Raw genomic sequence first — 20,694 nt, 5'->3', positions numbered from 1 at the left:
GAGAAATAGAGCCAGACAAGCTGTTTCCCTGTGAAACGAGGCCATTAGGGCTTCTGGAAGGAGGCCAGCACCAGGTCATCACTGTCTTGCCAGACCTAGGCCTGTCCTGTCCCTTCCGCTGGAGGCCAGGGCTTTCACACTCTCTTTCCCCTCAGCCTGGGCCCAGGGAAGCTCAGTTTTGTTCCTTTTCTCTGTTCCTTACCCTCTAAAGCTGCCCCAATCAAGGGCTTGTCTATGCTTGGGATGGCCACATGATTTATTGCCCAAACAGGACATTTTTGAGAGAAAAAGGAGATGCTGACTGGCCAAGATGCAGAGACAAAGGGCATAAATTGGGACTGTCCAGGCTAAAGGGGTATGCAGTCCCCCTGTATGCTCATCTCTAGAGGATTCTATTTCATGGGAGATTCTCTAGACCTCCCTAGACCAGAAGGTTACTGCTTCCCCAGCAGGGACCATGAGACTGGGGCAGGAAGCAAGCTTGAGACACTGGTGTCTCCGTTTGTCTGGGCTGGTCAGCCCTGCGCCCTGGGCTCATGCATGAGAAGAGCACCAGATGGTCACCAAGGGACCCCTCACATCCCAACATTTGTAAAACACCTTCTCCCAGGCCCATGGCCACCACTCCCTCTTCCTGTATCCTTTCCCCTCTCTTCCTCCTCTTCATTTCTCCCTCGCCTGAACTCCCTGCCTAACAGCTGGCTGCACTTGAGGCATTATAGGGAACGGAAGGGAAGGGACAGAGAGGAGCCTGAGTGGTGTCTCCTCCCATAGGGAAGAAGAGTACAGAGGGCCCGTGTCCAGCTCAATGGCGGGCAGAATCCATGTGTCACAGAGAAAGGACACTGGGGTCAGCTGCACGTGACATCACGCCCCCATCTTTTGAGGGGTCGGATCAGGTAAGAATAAGGCAGATCGGCCTCTCATCCTTGGGTCAAAGACCAGCTGTCCCCCAACTTCCCGAACCCTCCCAAGGTACCTGGTTTGTGCTTCTCCCCTGGCACCCCACTGGGATATTAGGGGCAGTCCCGGTGGAAGGTGAGGCCACCAAGACTGCTGAGCAGATGGTGAAGCTGATGGCCCCACCAGCAGCCTGCCTCCCTCTCCAGGAGCCAGCAGGGCAGTGGGGGGACCTGGGCTTTGCTACTAAAACTGATCTCCCAGCAGAGCAGCTGCGAGGCCGGGCCGAAACCGGAGCCCTGAGTCCAAGGACAAAGCATGCACAGGGAAGCCAAGCCTCTTCCCTCCTCCCTACCTTCATCACGTTTCCTCTTCTCACCATTGGAGCGAGGGATCCCCAGGATCCCGTTGATAGAGTAGGATCCCACTGGATCGTTGGAGGCGCTGGAAACAGGAGGGGAGGCCGTACTGGGAACTGGACGAGAGTAAGGAGGAAATGCCATCAGGATAACAGTTGTGATCACAGACCAAAGCCCCGAGGCTGGGGGCAGAGAGAAGCAGAGGATTAAGAGGGATGGCGAGCCCATGTTCTCCTCCGCCCTCTAAACAAACCCCAGCTCGCTGCCTCTGGTCTCCTGGGCTGGCCTTTACTTATCTCCTTTCAGACGCCGTGGCTTTCTAAGATCTGTCTCTCTCTAGGAGACACAAGAATGGCCACGATATTCCCCAGGAGGGCACAGCTCCTCTCTCCCAGTTGCTTCTGGTCTTGAAATCACTTGAGAAGTTCCCAATTTCTCCCTCAGGGCACAGACTAGTGAAACCATTCACTCTGCTCAGGTATAGCCCGGCCCGATCCTCCCTCCCGGCGCACGTTGTGACACGGCCTCATGAACAGCGGCTTCTGCCAACTTCAGGAGGCCTGGGACCAGCCATTCTACTTCCTGCTGGTCAAGAGATAAGGGGACAGCTTCCAAGAGGGGCAGCAACAAAAGTATAATCACATTTCAGCCCCTTAAACTCCAGGCTTCATCTATGGCTGCAGGACCACCAAGCACCCTTGGGTCAAAGGGAAGACAATATGGAGGGGGGGGTCTATCTGGTGCTCTGGTAGGCCTGGGTTGTGTCTCTGAGAGGCCATGGCCAAGGATCAGTAAACAAGGAGGCTGGAGCAGCAGAGAGTTACAGAGGGGAGGAAGGAGAGACAGATTAAGAAGAGACAGGCTAAGAGGAGAGAAGCTGTGAAGAGCGAAGCAGAGAGATGCGAACAGATCCAGAGCCACACATACAGAGAGGAGAAAAGAGAAAGGGAGAGGCAGAGAGAGGAAAGGAGAGAGAGAAGGGAGAGGAGGGGAGAAGAGAGAAAGAATTTAAAAAATTTTAAAAAGGCAGTAAGAGGGTAGGTAGGAAAGAAAAAGGGGCAAGGGGAGACAGAATCAGATAAAAACAAAAGATGAGGAAGGGGAAGGCAGGGAGAGAAGAAAAGCCAAAGGAAAAGCTTGATTTAGAAGGAGACAGAGACAGAAAGACAGACAAGGCAGCTACAAGGTGATGTGCGTAAGAAGCAAAAACAGTCCTGGTGAGCTAGTCTCCTGGGGGAGATCCCCACCTCTAGGAGCTCAGGGAGAGCGTGGCCTGGGGAAGGGGTCCTGGGGCCTCAGCAGGCATGCCAATTTGAAGGGAATGGGGGTGGCGTCCTGGCTCTCCTGGGTGGGCCCCGGCTTCCTCCCTTCCCTGAGCCCTCTTACCAATGGTGTGGCCAGGGGCAGTCACTCCCGTCCCAGCCCCATCCGGCGTTGGGTGGAAAGGCTGCTGAACTTTGGTCCTGATGATCCTGCAACAGCATCACGACAGCATCACACATCACGTGCCTTCTCCTGCCTGCACCAGCTCCAGCCCAGCCCAGAGGGGCTTGCCCAAGCTCCCCAGCTCCTTCCTCATGTAGCTGTTCCCTGCACCCCTGCCCTCACTGACTGCTGCAAGGCACGCACTTTCCCTCCCACTGGCTCTGCAGACCCAACCTAGTGCAGCTGGACAGAGGGAGTCTGTATTCTCTCCTGCGGTGTGCATCATCTGAATTGCAGCTTGATTTTTGGTAGCAAGGATTGGGGCAGCAGAGTGAGTGGAGCACAGCATCCTTCCCCTTTCTGGGGGTGGGGGCTGCCCTGATGGCTTGCTGTCCCCCCTTCCCTCCTCAACCACACGCAAACCTCCTCCTGGGAACAAGACTCCCTTGTCTAGAGATCATTTTGGAGCTGGTTTTCCTATTGGGACTGTATCACAGTCTTCTAGAGTTGGGGGGGGAAAGTGAGATTTTCCTATTTCTTGGGCTAAAAAGAAATAGCCCGGAAAGGGCTGGGTCACAGATGACCCTTTTTGTCCCAGGGAATCCAGCATAGCACATGGCCCCTTTGCCAGATGTCAGGCCCTGAACAACTTCTTCCTGAGCCCACTTACTGTCCTATCTCTGCCCAGCTTGCTGGCCCAATGGCCTGCTTTTCTGGGGTCTTACTTGGACCACAGCTTCTTTTCCAGCCTAGTTGAACAGCCTCACACCCACCCTGTGCACTTTAGGGGTAGAGGGCTGGATCAAACGTCCCAGGACTGGGGATAGGCCTGCTTGTCAGTGGTCTGAGAAGCCCAGGGCTCAGACATGCAAAAGACCAATGCTGGGGCCAAGACCAAGGAATGCTCCCCTCCATCTGCTAGTCAAAATAGGTACCCTTGAGGCAATTTCTCCAATGGCATCACTCCTCCCTGCAGAGTGGCGTGTGAGTCAAGTTCACCCACACTGACCAGGTGAGTCACAAACCATGAGCAGACTCCACTGTAACCAGGTTTAACCGAGCACCCACAGGCAATAGAGGTAAGGCACCTGCCTCACAGTGCTGGAGATGAAGTTGGGGAGGGAGGACACACACCCAAAGAAAGCAAAGGAGCCCCGAGGGGCCAGGCCATAAGCGCTAGAGGGAGGCAAGGGAGGAATCCAGCCACCTTGCAGGTGGGGACTGGGAAAGAAGTCACTGAGGAGGCAGAGCTTCATGTAGACCTTCAAAGCAGGACAGGGCTGAACAGATGAAGGGGCCCAAGGCACGGAGGAGAGTGATAAGGGCACCGGGATGCCTGGCCGGGACCCTGAGTCCTGCTTCTGACTCTGCCATTAATCGGCCACCATAGCTTTGGGCTCATCATTCTACTGCTCTGGGCCTCAGAGGTACATCACTCTACGTTTCTGGACCTTTACTTTTCAGTTGTAAAGTAAAAAAGGTTGGACTACAGGATCTCTAAGGTCTCCTCTGCAATGAAAAAAATACCATGGTTCTAAGGTGAACAGAGAAGCCGTGGCAGAGGGGATGGGTAGGGACCATGAAAAGTAGGTACTGGAGGAAGACAGAAGCAAAGCATGGAGCCAAATGAGCTTTAGGGGTAAAGCCCAGACCAGCCAGCCAGGAGCAGTGGAGGTACAGAAAGAAGCAAGAGGAAATAAGGCTGAAAACTTGGAAGTGACGACGACGATCGTGATTTTTCCATTTGCTGGGCATCTATTATGCGCCAACATTATATGCAATTTATATTACTTATATATGCTACTGTTCATTCTCCCAACAACCTCCAAAGTAGATACTATTATCCTCGTTTTTCAGATGGAAAACCAAAGCTAACAGAGGTTAAGTAGCTTAGTCAAAATCACACTGTCAGGGCAGAGTCAGAACTCAGTCTCTAGAATGTGGGCTTTTTCTGGTACTTTGTCATACTTCTCCCAACATACAGCAACCAGGTTTAGAGAATCTCAAGCCATGAGTGATTTCTAAACTAGAGGGGACACTTGCAAACAGATCCTGGTAAAGCAATATACAGGCGCAAGATCACAGGAAAGAAAAGAAAGAGTCTGTAAGACGTCATGAAGGCAGAATGGCCGACTGGGCACCTAACTGGAGTCCAGCATGGCTCTAAGAACCTAATTCTGTGTACCTGGAAGGCTGGGGGTTTGTACCACTGTCAGGAGGAGAGACACAGGGAGGTGGCGGGTTTTGTCTCAGACACGCAGTGTTTGAGGTGGGAGGGGGGTGTCCAGCTGGCACAGAACATGTGGATTTAAGAAACCATCAAGGAAAAAGAGCGTCGATAGGGACAAGAGGCCGAAGGAGTGGATGTTGGAGGGCACTGACTTTCACAGGCTGGGGGAAAGAACCTGACCTTGCAGAGGGGCCAGAATTGGTTACACTGGAAATGGCAGAGCAAGGATTGGGCGGTTTCACCTAAATCGACGGAGAAAAACGTTTCCGGAAGGAGAAGACAATTCGCGGCATCGGTGACAATGCAAAGGTTGGAGGGAACTGGGAATAAGAAGAGGCACAGGTTTGGGGACTTGGGGGACAGAGGTGTCAACAAAGCAACTGGAGCAGGAGCCAGACAGAAAGGTTAGGGATTGATTAGGAAGAGACGGAGGCAGTGAAAGTAGATTCCTGCCTTTGGGAGTTCGTAGAAAGGAAGAGAGAAAAATGTGGAAGCCGGTGGATGGAACAGACAGCTGAGTGGAGGGAAGGCTGGTTGGGGGAGGAAAGACTTGGGTACACTTGCAGGCTGAGGAGGGAGAACCAGAGAAGAGGGAGGGCCTGAAGTTGCCTGACAGAATGTGGATGATGGAGAAAGCGAGACAGAACAAGGAGAGGCGCCAGGGGGAGTTGGTGAGAGATGGTGCATTTTGAGGTGACCAAAAGCTTCGAGAAGGAGCTCTTACAGTTTTTATCTCTCAGCGAAGCAGAAGGGAAGGTCATCTCCCAAGAGTTGGGGGAATGTTTGGAGCATGATCACAATGGGAAAGATGGGACAGTGGCTAAGGGCGATGTAGACGGGTGTACCGGAAAAGTCTAGAAGGAGGCTGTGTATACAGCTCAGAGCAGCCGCTCCTAACTCACTGCAGCAAAAGCTTCTGGGATCTCACTGGTCCTGCTGTGGGTGGCTCTGGCTTGCGGGCTGATGAGCCCTGGACTAAGGGAGCCCCAGGGCTGGGGCTGGTTGAAGACAGGTAACTAGATGGCCTTGTGGGGTCTCTATCTTTGTTACCCAGAGCCTCTGACCCCTGAGGCACCAGTGCAGATTTAGCTGAGGCAGCAAGTGATAGAAAATCACTACTCCCTGACGGGGGCTTGGTGGTGCATGGGACAGGAGCTGGGCGGGATGCCTGCCGTGAGTTACTAATGCTCCTGGCGTCCATCCATGCCCCCCAGGCAGTGGGCACTTGCTAGTCCCCAGAGCTGCTCTCGGGAAATTTAAGAACTGAGATCGCGGCTCCCTGGTAGTCATCCATTGCCCCCCTGCATCCTGTACACAACCCAACAACTCGTGGGAATATCACCACAGCTTAAAAGGATAAAGTAAAGCACTGCTTTGGGTGATTGTCTGGCACTATTTCCCCCTGTTGATCTTCCTTCTCTTCCGATCTTTTTCATTCTTGGCACGGCGAGACAACCAGACACATCCTGGCCTCCATGGCCCCGGGCAGGCTTGGCCTTCAAGTCAAGTCTGCAGGTATGGGTCTTCGGAGGGTGCAGTGGGGGTGCTGGAGGCCATAGCTCTACTCAGGGGAGCCGAGCAGCGCTGTTTCCTGTTGCCATGGGAACATGTCAGGACGCCTGCTCATCACTTCCCTTTCTAGCATGTTCTCCTTCACAGCGATGCCCTTCCTCCTCCACCTTTCTGGCTTTGCCTGAGCCCCAGCACGGGGACTTTAGGCACTTAGCAAGGGTGCGACTAGGGCAAAGGGAAGAAGGGGATGGGCTCTGGGCTCTGGGTCAGGCTCGGCTCTGTTACTTAACTGCCTGTGAAACCCTTGGCAGTCTCTTACTCCCTCACCTGTAAAATAAGATAATAATACTGCCCACCTCCTAGGATTGTGGTGGGGTAAACAGGATAACGCATGTAAGATGATTTGTATGATGCTGGGCTCAATACATGCTAATGTTGCTAATAACAATAATCACGACTAGTAGTAGCATTACTCCTATGAGTGACCGCCAGGACTGGCTGCTTTCTCTTTAGGGACTGAGCCAGGTACGGGCAGAAGGCCTCTCAGCCCAGCACGGTCCAGCCTGGCCAGTGTAGCTGCTATGGCGGCCCTGGAAAGGGCACTGAGAAGACAGGAAACACCAGTGGCAGGTGTCACAGCCTGACCCCAAAAGAGGTGAATCAGAGACACTCTCAGGAAGATACATTAGGGTCCTCTGCCTGGGGGCCCCAGGAAGGGTCCACAGACAGTATGAGCAGTAGCTTCTTCGGGACCCGGTAGATGCCAGGGAGCTGTGGTGGCGCTTCGGGGTATAGACGACAAGGCGGGGGGGGGGGGGCGAAGCCACTCTTTCTTTGGTTAAATTCCCAGGAAGCCTCCACCTCCCACCGAGCTGGAGATCAAAACAGTTTCATCAGCTCTGTGAGTTAGAAGGAAGGCATGTAATGAGACTCCCATTAACAGTTTGTTAAACTCATGAAGAAACCGAGGAGCTCTCAACATTCCAAGAAAGTGCCGGGGACACTCTTACCCCTCCGCCGGCTCTCCTCCCTCTCTCACTTCTTTCTCCACCTCGCATCCCTGCCTCTGTGCTTCGTTCTCTGTCTTTCTCTGCCCCTCTGTCGCTCTCCCTTCTCTTTGTCCGTCTGTCTGTCTCTGGGCACCCTGTAGTCCCACTGTGGCTGTGTGAGTTTATTGATTCCCGGGAGCTGGGGGAAAGCGGGAGGCAGGGCTGGGGTGCAGGCTCAGGGATGGAAATAGAAGGCTATAAATTATTTGTGACAGGAAAGCAATAGTGGCAGAGTGCTGAGCACAAGTCCTGTGTCACTATTAGATTCCTTTTAGCCTGATGACACTGTAAAAAAGGTTAAGTGTCTGCTGAAATCGTACACCTGGGGGGCCGGGGCAGCCTGGGAGCAGAACAAGCCACTGAGAGCAGGTATATCAATTCTCCAGGCCAATAATATTCCACTCATTGATCGCCACGCAAAGTTCAAAAATCTCATTACAGCCAGGCAGACCGGGAACTTTTTACAAATCAATAGAATGATATAATGTATGTATACTTAGTACAAATGTATCTATTCATCTATCCATCCATCCACGGTCCGCCTCAGGGTTTCCAAGTTAACCTACCCATCATATTATGTTATGTTATGTATGATATTATATTGCATTGTATTATATGATAATAAATGGTGTGCAAAAACTCCCCCTGAGGTGGAGACGAGAAGAGGTCCTATTAGCATTGGGGTGACCTCAGACAGCTCACCTTGGAGAGACAGGTGGCGGCATTTCCGGGACTGGGCCGGTCAGGATTTCTAGGAGCAGTGCTCCCTTAGCAGGAGCTCCAGTAATGAAAGCCATTGTCTATTGAGTGTTTACTATGTGTTGGGCAGTGTTCTGTGTGCCCCAAACAAATAGTTTACCTAATCCTCACAATAGCCCATTTTGTAGATGTGGCATATTATCATTTACCCAAGGTCACCCGTTTACTTAGTGGCAAGTCTGGGGACTGAACTCAAGTGGACTAAATGCAGGGCCCATACCCATAACCACCAAACTCTCCTGCCTCCAGAAAAGAGAGACCCTAAAGCCCAGAGTCCAAACTCCTGGATTCTATTTCCAGTCTCTGCTGTTGTGTTCTGAGAAACCAAGGGTAAGGGGCTCCCTGAGCTTCAGTATTCCCTGCTCTAAAACGGGAGTACTAACACCTACTAGAAGCAGCCGCTGACAATGTGATATATACACATGATCTGCAAGCCTGTCCCCATCACGTCCCATCCAGCTGCCTAGAACAGACTGCTTTCCCTACACTGGAATTACTTCCTAGTAGAATAGCCTTCTGGCCTTCCGCCTGGCCCCAGGCCTGGTCATATTACCGGTTTGCTGAAATGGTTTTTTAGCGCAAGAAGTCCTAGGTACCCCCACACGCGTGCCATATACATGTAAAAATCAGTTGAAATTGCCCGAGGATAGTAGACTGCTCACTTCAGTTTTTGCAGAAAATACTTCCCTCTTCACAGAGGGAAAGTCTTTCCTGATTTGGTAAACTAAGGGAACTCCAGGGAATGTCTCAGACTAGCTGACCCCACGGCCCACTGAGCCAGGCGAGCGGTGGGAGGGGCCCCTGCCAGAGCTTTGGGCTGCCTGGCTATGGCAGGCCGGGTCACTCCAAAGGACACAATGATTTTTGCTTCAGCAAAGGATATTTTGCCCAGTGATTGCACGTAATCGCTTCAACACAGGCCCTTGAGAAAGCCTCTATCAGGTACGTGTCCCTGGCTCAGCCCTGAGTCAAACTGGACCAGTTTGACCTGGACCAGTCTCCAGCAAACAGCTGGAGACTTTTCACAGCAGAACCTCGAGTTAGGGATCATAGATTCTCCAGGAAGATTTCACCTCTCCTAAAAAATGGTCCCTACCTCCCCCCACTCCGGGGGAGTAAAGAACTAGAATTTCCCCTCTGTACATCCCAGGAACTAAAACCCTAAATTTACCACTTCCTCCTCGCAGAGGACACAGCATCCATCCAATCTGCCCTCCCCACTGGCAGCCCGGAAGCACTTTCTTTGTGTGAACTCTGTCGTCCCAGGTTCCAGCTTTGCAATTTGTGCAGTTTAGAGTTGCCTGCCCGCGCCCACTCACATGCCCTACAGGTTTGGGTTTGGACAACTAACCATAGGTCAGGCAGGGTCTGTGCATGAGAACGGCCGCTGGTGAGGAGAAGGTATGGGCAGGACCTTCCATTCTGGCCATAGCATGGCGGAGCTGGAATGCACAGCTTCCGAGGTTAACAGGGGTCCCCCTACATGTGTCAAGAGCTTCTGCCTCTTTGGTTGCTTCTCAGAAGTCACGACTGAGCTCCAATAAATGAAAAGTTTGCAGAAGAGTTTCCTCAAACCGGTGTCCTTGAACGACCTGCATTTAGAATCCCCTGGACTCGTGCTAAATTGCGATCCCTGAGGACCACCCCACGCCTCCTGATTAGAGTTTCTGATGGTGGTAGGGCCCAGGAATCTGGATTTAAGCAAATTCTCTAGACTACTCTTAAACTCTATAGTATTTGAGAGGACTAGCTTAAGCCAGAGGGGGAAGAACCCATCCTTGTGGTTATAGAGGGGAGCCTTGACAGGGTTGAGAGAAAGTCTTAGTGGCTGAGAAGGTTCCTTACTCATTTCTATCAATTGACATATCTCTCCATCTGCTGATCCTGACTTCTACTGGCCCAGTAACCAAAATTCAAGAAGCTACCGGTTCCTCTGTGGCAACTGAACTACAGGTTAAAAATAAAAATAATTTGCAGATAGTTTTTTGTGCATTCCGAGACGATAGATTCCCACTGGGTTCCTTAGATATCACCTTAGCTATTATTTCTTTAGGTATTCTGCATCACCTTAGCCTTCTAAGACTGGCACTAAGGGCGATAATCCTTCCACCACGTGTCCCTGGGAGCCCAGGCCAGATACAATTTACCAGGCTAGATGGGCCATGGGGCTGGCCCAAGGGGGCAATAGTGATGGTTTATATGATGGATGGTAAGCATATGGATTGATTTAACTTCAAGATATGCATAGGTTTAAAAATTAAGGGGCAATGTGTTTAACTAACCATTTGGAAACCAGTCTGCAGTGCATGCCAAGCCCAGAGCGTGACCAGACTAGCTCCTCTCGCCACCGGCCTGCCCTCATCTGTCAGGGCTTCTGGGCTAGAACTGGGGTCCACCAGCTGTCCAGCCCGCGGTCCTGCTCGGGAAGGTCCAGAGGCTAGAAGACTGCCTCGTATCCTGATAGGATAGCGGAAGGGGTGCTGTGTAGACTCACTGCTGGGACCAAGTCCTGCCCGTCCAACCTTCGTGTCCCTCCCTGGCATGCCCACCTCCCTGGAGGAAGCCTGGAGGAAGTGCCCTGAGTGGCAGCAGAGGTGGGACCTGACCTCTGTGCCCCTAGCCCCTCTACCTCTTACCTAGTTACTTCAGTATTCAAAAACAACCCATTAGTCTGCCTGCTGAAAGAATGGGATGTGGCTAAGCCCCGCAACTGCGTTCTGTTACCGACGGAATTCATTCAAAATTCCTTAGCCTGGCCTTCAAAATCTTTCCCAGTTTGGCTCCACCCTGGCTTTCCGATCTATTCTGCCCTGAACCCCTCTTCCCCTCAGGGTCTAGCACAGAGCTGAAAGCTTGTTTTCTTGCTTACTCAGTTCACCCTGAGTCCTCCCCTGGACTCTGAACTCTACAAGGACAGATGTCATGCCCATTTTTCTCACTATTGTATTTTCAGCACCTAGTAACAGGGCCTGGCGTGATGTCAGTATTTACATATATTTTTTTAAGCTTTTTTCAATGTTTATTTATTTTTTAGAGAGACAGAGAGAGAGAGAGAGAGAGAGAGAGAGTGCAAGTTGGGGCGGGGCAGAGAGAGAGGGAGACACAGAATCTGAAGCAGGCTCCAGGCTCGGAGCGGTTAGCACAGAGCCCGACTTGGGGCTCGAACTCATGAACCATGAAATCATGACCTGAGCCGAAGTCCGAAGCTTAACTGACTGAGCCACCCAGGGTGCCCCCATGATGTCAGTATTTCAAAACTATTTGCAGAATTTTAAGAATTTTTTGAAGAAAAAAACTATTTGCTGAAAAACAACTGAATGTTATTATTAATACCAAGGATGACACCTTAAGGGATATAGTGAGCTAATATATGCTCACCATGTACCAGGCACTGTGCTAAGCACGTTAGGTGGATTATTTAATTTATTACAACTTCTTACAAAGATTATTATCCCTATTCTACAGACGTGGAAGCTGAGGCTCAGAGAAGTTAAGTCACTTGCCCAAGCGCACACAGCTGGTAAGTAGCAGAGCCAGGATTTAGACCTGGGAGCTTGACTCCAAAACCCACGCTGCCAACCACTGGGTAGAATAACTCATATCAAGAACAGATGATAGAATCTATGAGAGGCTGGCCCTGAATAGAAGAGCTGCATATAATAACGGCAAAAGAAATAACTAAAATTTATTTCATATTCACTAACTGACAGGCATTGTGACAAGTGCATTTTCTCATTCAAATCTGAACTACAACTCTGTCAAATACGCATGTTGTCTCTTACACCAACGCGACAACAAGGAGGCTGAGCAATTCGCCTAAGGTCACGTGCTGAACAGCACTGGAGCCAGACTTTGGGTACAGGCCTGGGACTCCAGTGTGGATAGGCTGAACCATCGTACCTCTCCTGGAAATTTCTACATTAATAGCTATCTGTGTTTATTAACTATTTGGGCATGAACAAATTTCCCCTACAGTCTTCTCGCCTCTGCGATCTGGACAACTGAGCAAATGTATGTGGAGACAATAAACAGAAATTGCATACAGCAGTGATTCCAAACATGCTTAACCTCTCCCCTGTATTTGATGAGCAGCACGTCCGTGTAACAAACGAACCACAATTTTAGGTTAAGTGGCTATGGTTTCAGTATTTTACATGCACTGGTAGGTTTGGGTGTAGAGTTTCCAAATTCTCTGCATCCATCTCTTTATCTGTCTCTCGAGTTTTCAAATCATGTACATGATCGCGTGGCGAAACCGCACACAGAAGTGTTTCTCGGTTTCTATGTTTCTAGAAACTACTTCCATGATTAGTGTATCTTTATATTCATGTCTGCTCTGATGCATTGATCCAAGATTTATAATACTGGATATATTTATCAAAACCTACTTCATGAATTTCTGCCCCAGTTATGCCTATTTCTGTCAAACATGGAAGCCGCAGTCACACTTATCACTGGTCCCTTCCCAGGGCATCTAGATTCTCACATCACAACTGTGTTTTTATATTGGTCCGTGAACCAGTATTGATGTGCATAAATGTGCACTTGTACACCTGTGTATCTTTCTGTCTATGGCTAGGATGGGGTGCAGGGGATGTGGAAATGAGAGAATTATTAAATGCCAAGTAGATGTGCAATAAATTCCATTGATTTTATAAACTCCAACTTGTCTTCAGTCTCCTTCCATTCTTTATCCTGGGGGCATTGCAACAAAAACCTATTTTAAATACCTTTACGTCCCCCCCTCCCCCTCCCCAAAAAAGTGTCAATATTTTATTTGGATTTTTAACTTCGCTCCATAACAGTTGTTTGACCTCCTGACTCGTGCGAGTCACATAAATTCTGGGACTTTATTCAGGAGCCATGTTCCTGCTATTGAATAAGCAATTTGGGAGGGTGAATTAATGACTTGTGCTGTTGCTGGAAAGTCCCTGAAGAAATATTAAAATTGCTTGCAGACTGAATCGATACTCAGTGAACACCCAGCAAGAGGGCTTCGGCTCTGGAATGGCCACGGAAGGCAGGGCTTGGTGGAGGAAGGGGAATCCCGCACCCAGCCTGGTGAGCCCCCTCCCAGTCCTCCCCCACCTTTCCCTCCCTCCCCGGAGCTCTGTCGTTCTCAGTAACAGCAAAGTCTTATTAAACCCCAACCAGGACAGAGCGGGGTTCGTCCTGTCTCAGGAAGCAGGCTCAGGGGACAGTTTATTCTCTTACTAGCAACCAGGGCCCGGAGGCCTTATTGAAGGTGATGGTCTGGACACATCCACCTGCTGGAGAAACCGGATGGTGCTGCTGCTTTCTGGCAGGCTGCGCTGAGCTTGGGGGTCAAGAGCACGCTGAGCTTGGGGAGGCTGCGGCGGGGACCGGTTTCTGCTGGGTGTGCAGAAGGGCCGGGTGCTGTGCTTCCAGGTCCACTGCTGTGTCTGTCTGAGTCGCGTTTACTATTGCTCTGGTGGCCGCATGATTTCAGCCTTTGCGTGTGGGTGCGCCGGTGGGATGCAGAGTTTGAATTGTGTTGGGTGTACGTTGTAACGCATTGTGGCCGGACGCGTTCCTGCAGCCGGCGTGAGGTTTGTTACTTGGTGTTTTGTGATATGACATTGAGGTGACTGCACTTTGTGTCACACTGAGCTGGAGGAATTTGAGTATTGTTTAGCAGCAATGTCTGCGTCTCAGCTTTGAATTATTGTGTTCGTTGATCATATCAGCTTTTTTTTTTTTTTTTTTCTAATGTACGTCTCAGAGATTAGGTTAATGGGTGTCTCCTTGGTGATGTGGGTTGAGTAATGATGTTGGATCTGGGTGGTGCTGTATGATTCGGTAATTGCTTTCTCGGTGTGGTGGCGGGAGGCGGGCGAGAGGGCCCACCCTTTAGCTTTTTTAGCTTACTTCGACCTGGTCATTTGCACTGCTGCTTTCCAGAAGGAAGATTCTAGAGATGAGGGACAGATCTCTTCTCGATGACCAGAAGCACGGCTCTGTTCTGTTGGAAGCACACTGCCCCTGATCCATGGGACACTTCTGACCTGGCCACACTGACACAGGTCCTGGGGCCACCCTCCCTACATCTGCCTCATGTGGAAAGTTAAGCCTCCAAGCCTGTGTAGAGGAGGATAGATGGGAGTAAACTCCCCGATTCCAAGGAACATGAACCCAAGTCCAACAGGAATCCTAGTTCCCCAGTCCCCTCCTCTCTGGGATTCTGGCCATCAGCACCTTCTTCCTTCCCAGCATCCCCAGATGATGTGGCTCAGCAGCGGCCTGCACTCACCAGGCCGCGGACGCGTGAGCACACACACACACACACACACACACACACACACACACACCATGGAAGAGTACAGCAACACCTACTAGGCATAACTTTCTACTAAGGTTCAGGGTCTTTGTTCTGAGCTTGTCAGGAAATGTGTAACTACATCGCTGGGTGTGAGGCTGCGAGATATACAGAGCCCTGCAAGAGACTGCAGACACCTGCTCTTCCTCTGATGGCGAAGGCGATCTGAAGGGTGGAGTGCTGGATGAACACATAGGTTTTAGAGCCAGTACCGCCTGGGTTCAAATCCTAGTTCTGCTGCTTAGCCTTGTGACCTGAGTAACTTACTTAACGTCACTAAACTCCAGTTACTTCATCTATAAACAATCCTATAAAGCCCTATGGGGTTGTTTACGAGGCTTAAATCAATTAATACATGCAACATGCTTATAATGATTTCTACTATAGTAAGCACTTGTTAGCTACTGTTATTATGAACAAAAGGGCTTACCAAGTAAAGCAGCCATAGATTGGCCTCTGCATGTGTACAAGCGTGTACACACGTGTGCTAACATACCTAAAACCCCAAGATGAGTAAAGCTGTGTGTGATCTAAGCGGAGAAGTGTAAAAACTTCAGTCAGGTAGTGTGGAGGCAGGGGGTAGCTCCCTCCTCGACCTTCCGGTCCCTTTGGACAGCGGCAGGGGCTGGGCGATGACAGATTTCGCCACTGCCTGTCTCCATACAGAGGGCTGCATCCAGCCCCGCAAGGATGAATAGGCGGAAAGGAAGGTGGTGGCCCTTAGGCATTTTATACTTATGAAAAAAATTCAAGGGTAATTGAGTCCTCAGGGTTCAAATTTAGCTCATTTAAAATATTTGCTTTCTAATTTTAAAAGTCAGAACCTTTGCCAGCCAATAGGTATAAATAAGGGATAGTGAAATCCAGGTGTCAAATTGGGAAATAAGGAAGGGGTAAGAAGGAAATCAGATCAGTGAATATTAAGGCAGTTGCGTGTGGATCTTATGAAAGTCCATTGAGCTGAACTTGGTTACCCACCCAGACCAAAGGGGCCGGGAAAGCTACAGGCAAGAATGGGATTGGGCCTTGGCCTCATTCCACGGGCCTTTCCATAGAGGTGGGGAGACAGAACACATCATCGGGGGTTTGGAGAACTTTGGTTTTCACTTTTGTTCTTATTGCGTGTAGGGTAAAAAGAATCTGTAGTTGTCGTTACTTGGAGCCATTGCTCAATGTGTTCATACATCAAGCCCAAAGTGAAATTTTCTCCTAAATTTGCTTCTTAAAATCTTTTAGCCCTTAGCAGTGAAAATAACTGCAGTGATTATCAACCTCCTATGGTTCCCTGGAACATCCAGATATGTGGGACAATAGTAGACAGATCAGTTTGAACTTGTCAAATATTTGCTTACTTCCCCCTCACCTCTCTCTTTATCCTTTATCTTGTCTCTACTTTCTCTTCTCTCTTTCCTTCCTCTTCCTGTTTACCTCCCTTCTCTTCCCTCTATGACATTTAAGAATCAGAGGAACCCTTCAAACCCATCAAATAAGGATTTTTTTCCCACTACCGTTTCATTTTATCTTAAAAAAAAAAACCCTATAAAATGCAAAGCACCACAACCCATGAAAATGCCATGAAGCCCAGAAAATGCCAACCTTCAACTCCTCAAGCAATAGTAAGCTCATTCCAGAGAAGGAGTGTGCAGGCATATGAAGTTTACACACACACACACACACACACACACACACACACACACACACACACACAGGCTGGGCTCTCCAACAACGTGGACAAAGGGGGCAATTATCTGACTAATTCTGTTCAGTGCTCAGGTAAGTGACTCAGAGCGCTTTTTCCCTGCACACACATAGGGGCCTGCACACAGGCCCCTTCCTCAATCCGGCTGGGCCCAGAGAGCACCATAATTCTCACCGGCATTCATGATACACATTTCTGTTCACAGAATATCCTTTCAACTTGAGCTTTTTATTTAAAAGAGTTCACTGTTTGTGCACACACAGGCCAGAACTCACACACATTGACACAGACACATAGCAAGAAATGTACACTTGATGGCTACGACTGCCACAATAATAACTAACATTTATTGAGCACTTGCTTCGTGCCAGGTGCAATGCTAAGCAGGTTTATGTGGATGAACTCACACAACCCTCACAAGCACCTATGACAGAACTGTGTGGTTATCTCCGTGCTAGAGGGGTGGAGAGGCTGAGGTCCAGGGAGGAGATGAGATTGACCTGTAACCACGCAGCCAGTGAGCAGGGAAGCTTGCTTCAAACTCCGGAAATCTCTCCTAGAGCCCATTTTCTTACTTTTTCTGGGTTACAAAGGTTTGCATGAATTGCTTGGTATATGGCAGGTGCTTAGCAAAGGTTTTCCGGATGGACAAATGAAAGTATAAATGAATGAAAGGCCATGTCTACTAAGCACCTGATACTCCCCTTTAAGGTGGCAAAAAGGATCCCCTTATGGAAGCCAGGCCTACCAGACAGTTTACCCTTATTTGGACAAGGCGATTTGCCCTCCCAACCAACCTTCCGGGGCAAGTGTCCATCAGCTGTACTTGTCCAGATGCTAAGCGCTCTAAGTACCAGCTCTCCACCTGACTTTCTGGTCAAGACCAGCCTCTTTTTAAACCAGAAGCCAGACCCAAATGCATCAAAGATGCTTTCTAACCACAACGCTTTGTCGCCTACAATACTTCCCTCTGGAAACAGGTGTTTTCCAGTGAAATGCAACACCAGTGGAATGAAAACGAGTGTTGATGCTGCGCCTGGATAAAAACTAAGAAATTTGATCAGTGATGTCTCTAAATCACCAGATATTTGGCATCCTATTGACAACCCTTACAGACGATTGACTAAAGCTTTGATTTTCGTTCAGATGTTTGGGAGTTGTCACATTTACCTGTTTGTCAGCAAGTGCTCATACGTTTCTAAGAGACGTAAGTGAACACTAAAAAGGACAAGAACAACAAGAACAACCCAGAATAAAACAGACTAAAGAGAACAGGGGTAGCAAGCTATTTAACGAAACTAGTCAATCAGACTCCATCTTGGAGATCCGTTAGAACGTGGATCCAGTTCACAAGAGCCTCATGTACTCAGAGACCTTTAAAAACGTCCTAAGGCTGTATCCTGGACCGTCTGCAGAACCGGACCAGTCAGATCCCTGCATGGCGGAGCTAATGAATCAGTCCCCTTGTCCGGCAGGGAGAGACCACACTGCGGCCACATCCAGCCTCTTGGTGCTGACATGGCCCCATCCACTCTCTGGATGCCTGCGTGCCCGGGTGCAGAGTATCTCTGTGTGTTGTCAGTCCAAGCTGTAGATTTTGCAACGCTTGGTGTAAATCTGGTTTGTGACTTTGTGCACGTACCCCTACTTGTGATTTAGTGCTCTGCCTTTTATCATCTCTCTACTTCCATTTTCTTTCCCTCTCTACTCTTTAATGCTGTTTACAACTTCCTTATCCATGGAGCAGCACAGCGATCTTTCAGTGTCGCTACTGATCTACCCACACGATTTTCCTTACCCGTGTTTTCTCTCCACTTGACTTAATTTATGTTTTAGTAAATAGGAACTTTAGATCGCTCCATTCAACAGTATTTAGGGTTACTGCTTTTTATCAAAGGCATCGTGGCACGAAAGGACTCCCTGCAAGGGACATTTGTTTATTCTTATGAGCGACCGGCTCTCCCTACACACGACAAGGCTGCGTGCAGGCGGGCGTGCCTGCACAGCGTCCTCGGTTCTATGCTCCACTGCCCTGTGTCAATGCCGTTTGGCACCGGCAGGAAGAGATCAGTGAAACCGTGATGTGGACAGCAGCCCACCCTCAAGGTGCTGCAGATAAATCCAGGCCCAGGGCCTTCCCTGCTGATGACCACTCAGTTCTTTTAGGAGGAGGCCCACATATGCCTGGCAGGGCTGATTCCTCCAAATTCTCCCTCCCACGTACACCCTTCATCCCAGAGCTGCAGCAGAGGCTTGTGATGACATTATTCCCAAGCAAGATTTTAGGGATCTCTTCTCTTAGAGGTGTGAGTTCGAAGTGGTGGGGGTGGGGGTCGGGGGGACCAGGGCAATGCCTTCCTATATTTCTGGGTCATCTGTTGCCTTTTTCTCCCTCTCTGCAAATCTTTCCACACTTCCTCATTGCTAATTCTATTTGACCTTGAACTCTGTCCTCTCCCTTCACACCAGAATGTGTCCCAAGGGGGACAGCACTTCCAAAGAAGCAGTTACCTGGCCGGACAGGCCTGGAGACCAGTAGCCAGAGGGGCCAGCCCATCACTCCACTCCTGGAAATAAATCCCATTGTATTTGCATTTTAATTTTCCACATAAACAAAGGCCCAGAGTACTCGCTTGGGCAGCATCACTGGACGAATTTAATTAGAAATGAAAAGTTTATAGGGCCCTCTTTAATGCGATTAATGCTCAGTTAACATTTATCACATTCGTATGCTGGAATCGCCTTTTCTAAGCAGCCACTGGCCATGAAATGAATTTCTCTCAACTTTTTTTGTACCCACCCTGGGAGGTCATCTCCTAAGGAATCTCCAGGCTGCCTCCCTGGGTCCAGGAACTACCTAATCCTCAGAGCTAAGTTAAGGGAAGGGTTGGGAGGGGGAAGAGGCGAATGCATATGTGCTGGGGCTGGAGGGCAGGGGGCATAAGAGTGAGGGCTGGACACTATTTCTAGGAAGACCTGGACAAAACCAGGCCTGTACCTCTGAAAAGAGCTGAGTGCTCAGCCCAGCAGACCGGCCGAAAGGCTTCAGAGCCTCTTCTCCAATAAAAAAAAAATGACCTCCCTTCCCAACACACATACTCAGTCCATTTCTGTGGCCCCCAAACCAGGCTTTAGTTGGAGCTGACCGGTGTCAGTCACCTCCGCTTCTCACTGCTCCTGTCTTAGGCCGTCTCTCTTCTACCCCTTTTTCCTCTTTGGTCAGGGCCTCCCCCCCGCCAGACCCATGGTGACTGGGAAAGGAACCTGAGTCTTGACCCCAAGGGATACTTCATTTTCTCTGGCTCTGCCAGAGGCCAGACAGTCACAGTGTGTGGGAAGGCCGCCTGCCCTGGTGTCAGCTCCCTAGAGAAGCCGAGCGGAGTGGGGGAACATGAAACCTCTATTGGTCCCCAGAGCGTGGATGGCCTTCCTTATCTTATCACATTCTCTTCCCTCTTCAATTAGAGTCTACTGAGATTGGCCTCCTAACCCAAACCAGCTAACCCGAGGAGAAGGAGAGAGAGGAAGGAAAAAGGTAAGGGATAGGGGGAGGGAGGGGAGGTCTCCTCTCTGCAGATGAAAAAAGGAGATAAATCTCTTGACCTGTGTCCTTACCTAGATGCACACCCGCCTCGAGGATCTCAACAGACGCAAACCACGCACCGCGACTGTGCTCCCGGTAGCGACCTGGCCCTCGCACACCACTCTACACCCTCACGCCTAGCAGAGAACACGCACATGTGCCCGCGTTCAGACTGAGTGTGTCGGGACCCTGCGGACCTGACGGGAAACCCTACTCCTCAGCCTAGCGGGAGCTCTACCGTCCATTCAACTCACGCTTGCCAGGTAACGCTTGCTAACGTCCCAAACGGGCAAGTTGTCCAAGCGACGGCAGAGACTTTCATTCTGAGACCAAACGATCCCTTCAGCTGCAAACCCTCTGAGTAACAAGCCACCAGCTCCCCGTTTGATAAGCCCGACTCCTTCTAAGAGCTCCTTGGAATACCAGCACCAGGTAGACAGCTTCCCAGGGCGTGAATGCTACGCTCAGCTGGACCCACACACTCTTGCCAAAGTTCCCAGACTCTCCCCACGACAGAGCCACACAGAGGCCCTCGACACACCGTCACCAACTTCTCTTGGTATGATGCACACGGCAGGTGCCACCTCGCCCTCGACAATCAGGATGGAAAGTCACAAGATAAGGGGCAGGATGAAGGTCTCCTCCCTGACCATCCCTGGGGCCTGTCGAGCCAGACACTGCCCACGAGGCTCCCGGTTTCCTGAAGCTTCCTCCACCAGCCCAGCAAAGACCCTGGCGCCAAGAGGGAGCATCGGGGCAGGGAATGCTTGTTCCCATTTGCTCAAGCTCTGGGGCCGCCACTGCTCTCCCTTCCTGCCCTCCTTTCTCCTCCCGCAGTCCT

At 50.2% G+C, this 20,694-nt stretch overlaps 1 protein-coding gene across 6 annotated transcripts in view; it reads right to left on the bottom strand.

Annotated features, from left to right (window-relative positions):
* PAX2 (paired box 2) overlaps positions 1 to 20,694 on the bottom strand; it is a 77,777-nt gene that overhangs the window by 44,194 nt on the left and 12,889 nt on the right. For all 6 annotated transcript variants that reach the window (XM_042960905.1, XM_042960906.1, XM_042960902.1 and 3 more), the window contains exons 4-5: positions 2,646 to 2,731; positions 1,256 to 1,375 (exon numbers count right to left, since the gene is read on the bottom strand). In XM_042960905.1, coding sequence (XP_042816839.1) covers positions 1,256 to 1,375; positions 2,646 to 2,731 — 206 coding nt within the window. The remainder of the gene's footprint in view (positions 1 to 1,255; positions 1,376 to 2,645; positions 2,732 to 20,694) is intronic.

This window comes from Panthera tigris, chromosome D2 (genome assembly GCF_018350195.1).
Source record: "Panthera tigris isolate Pti1 chromosome D2, P.tigris_Pti1_mat1.1, whole genome shotgun sequence".
In the NCBI taxonomy this organism is placed as follows: Eukaryota; Metazoa; Chordata; class Mammalia; order Carnivora; family Felidae; genus Panthera; species Panthera tigris.
This window is presented reverse-complemented; position numbering and strand designations above follow the sequence as displayed.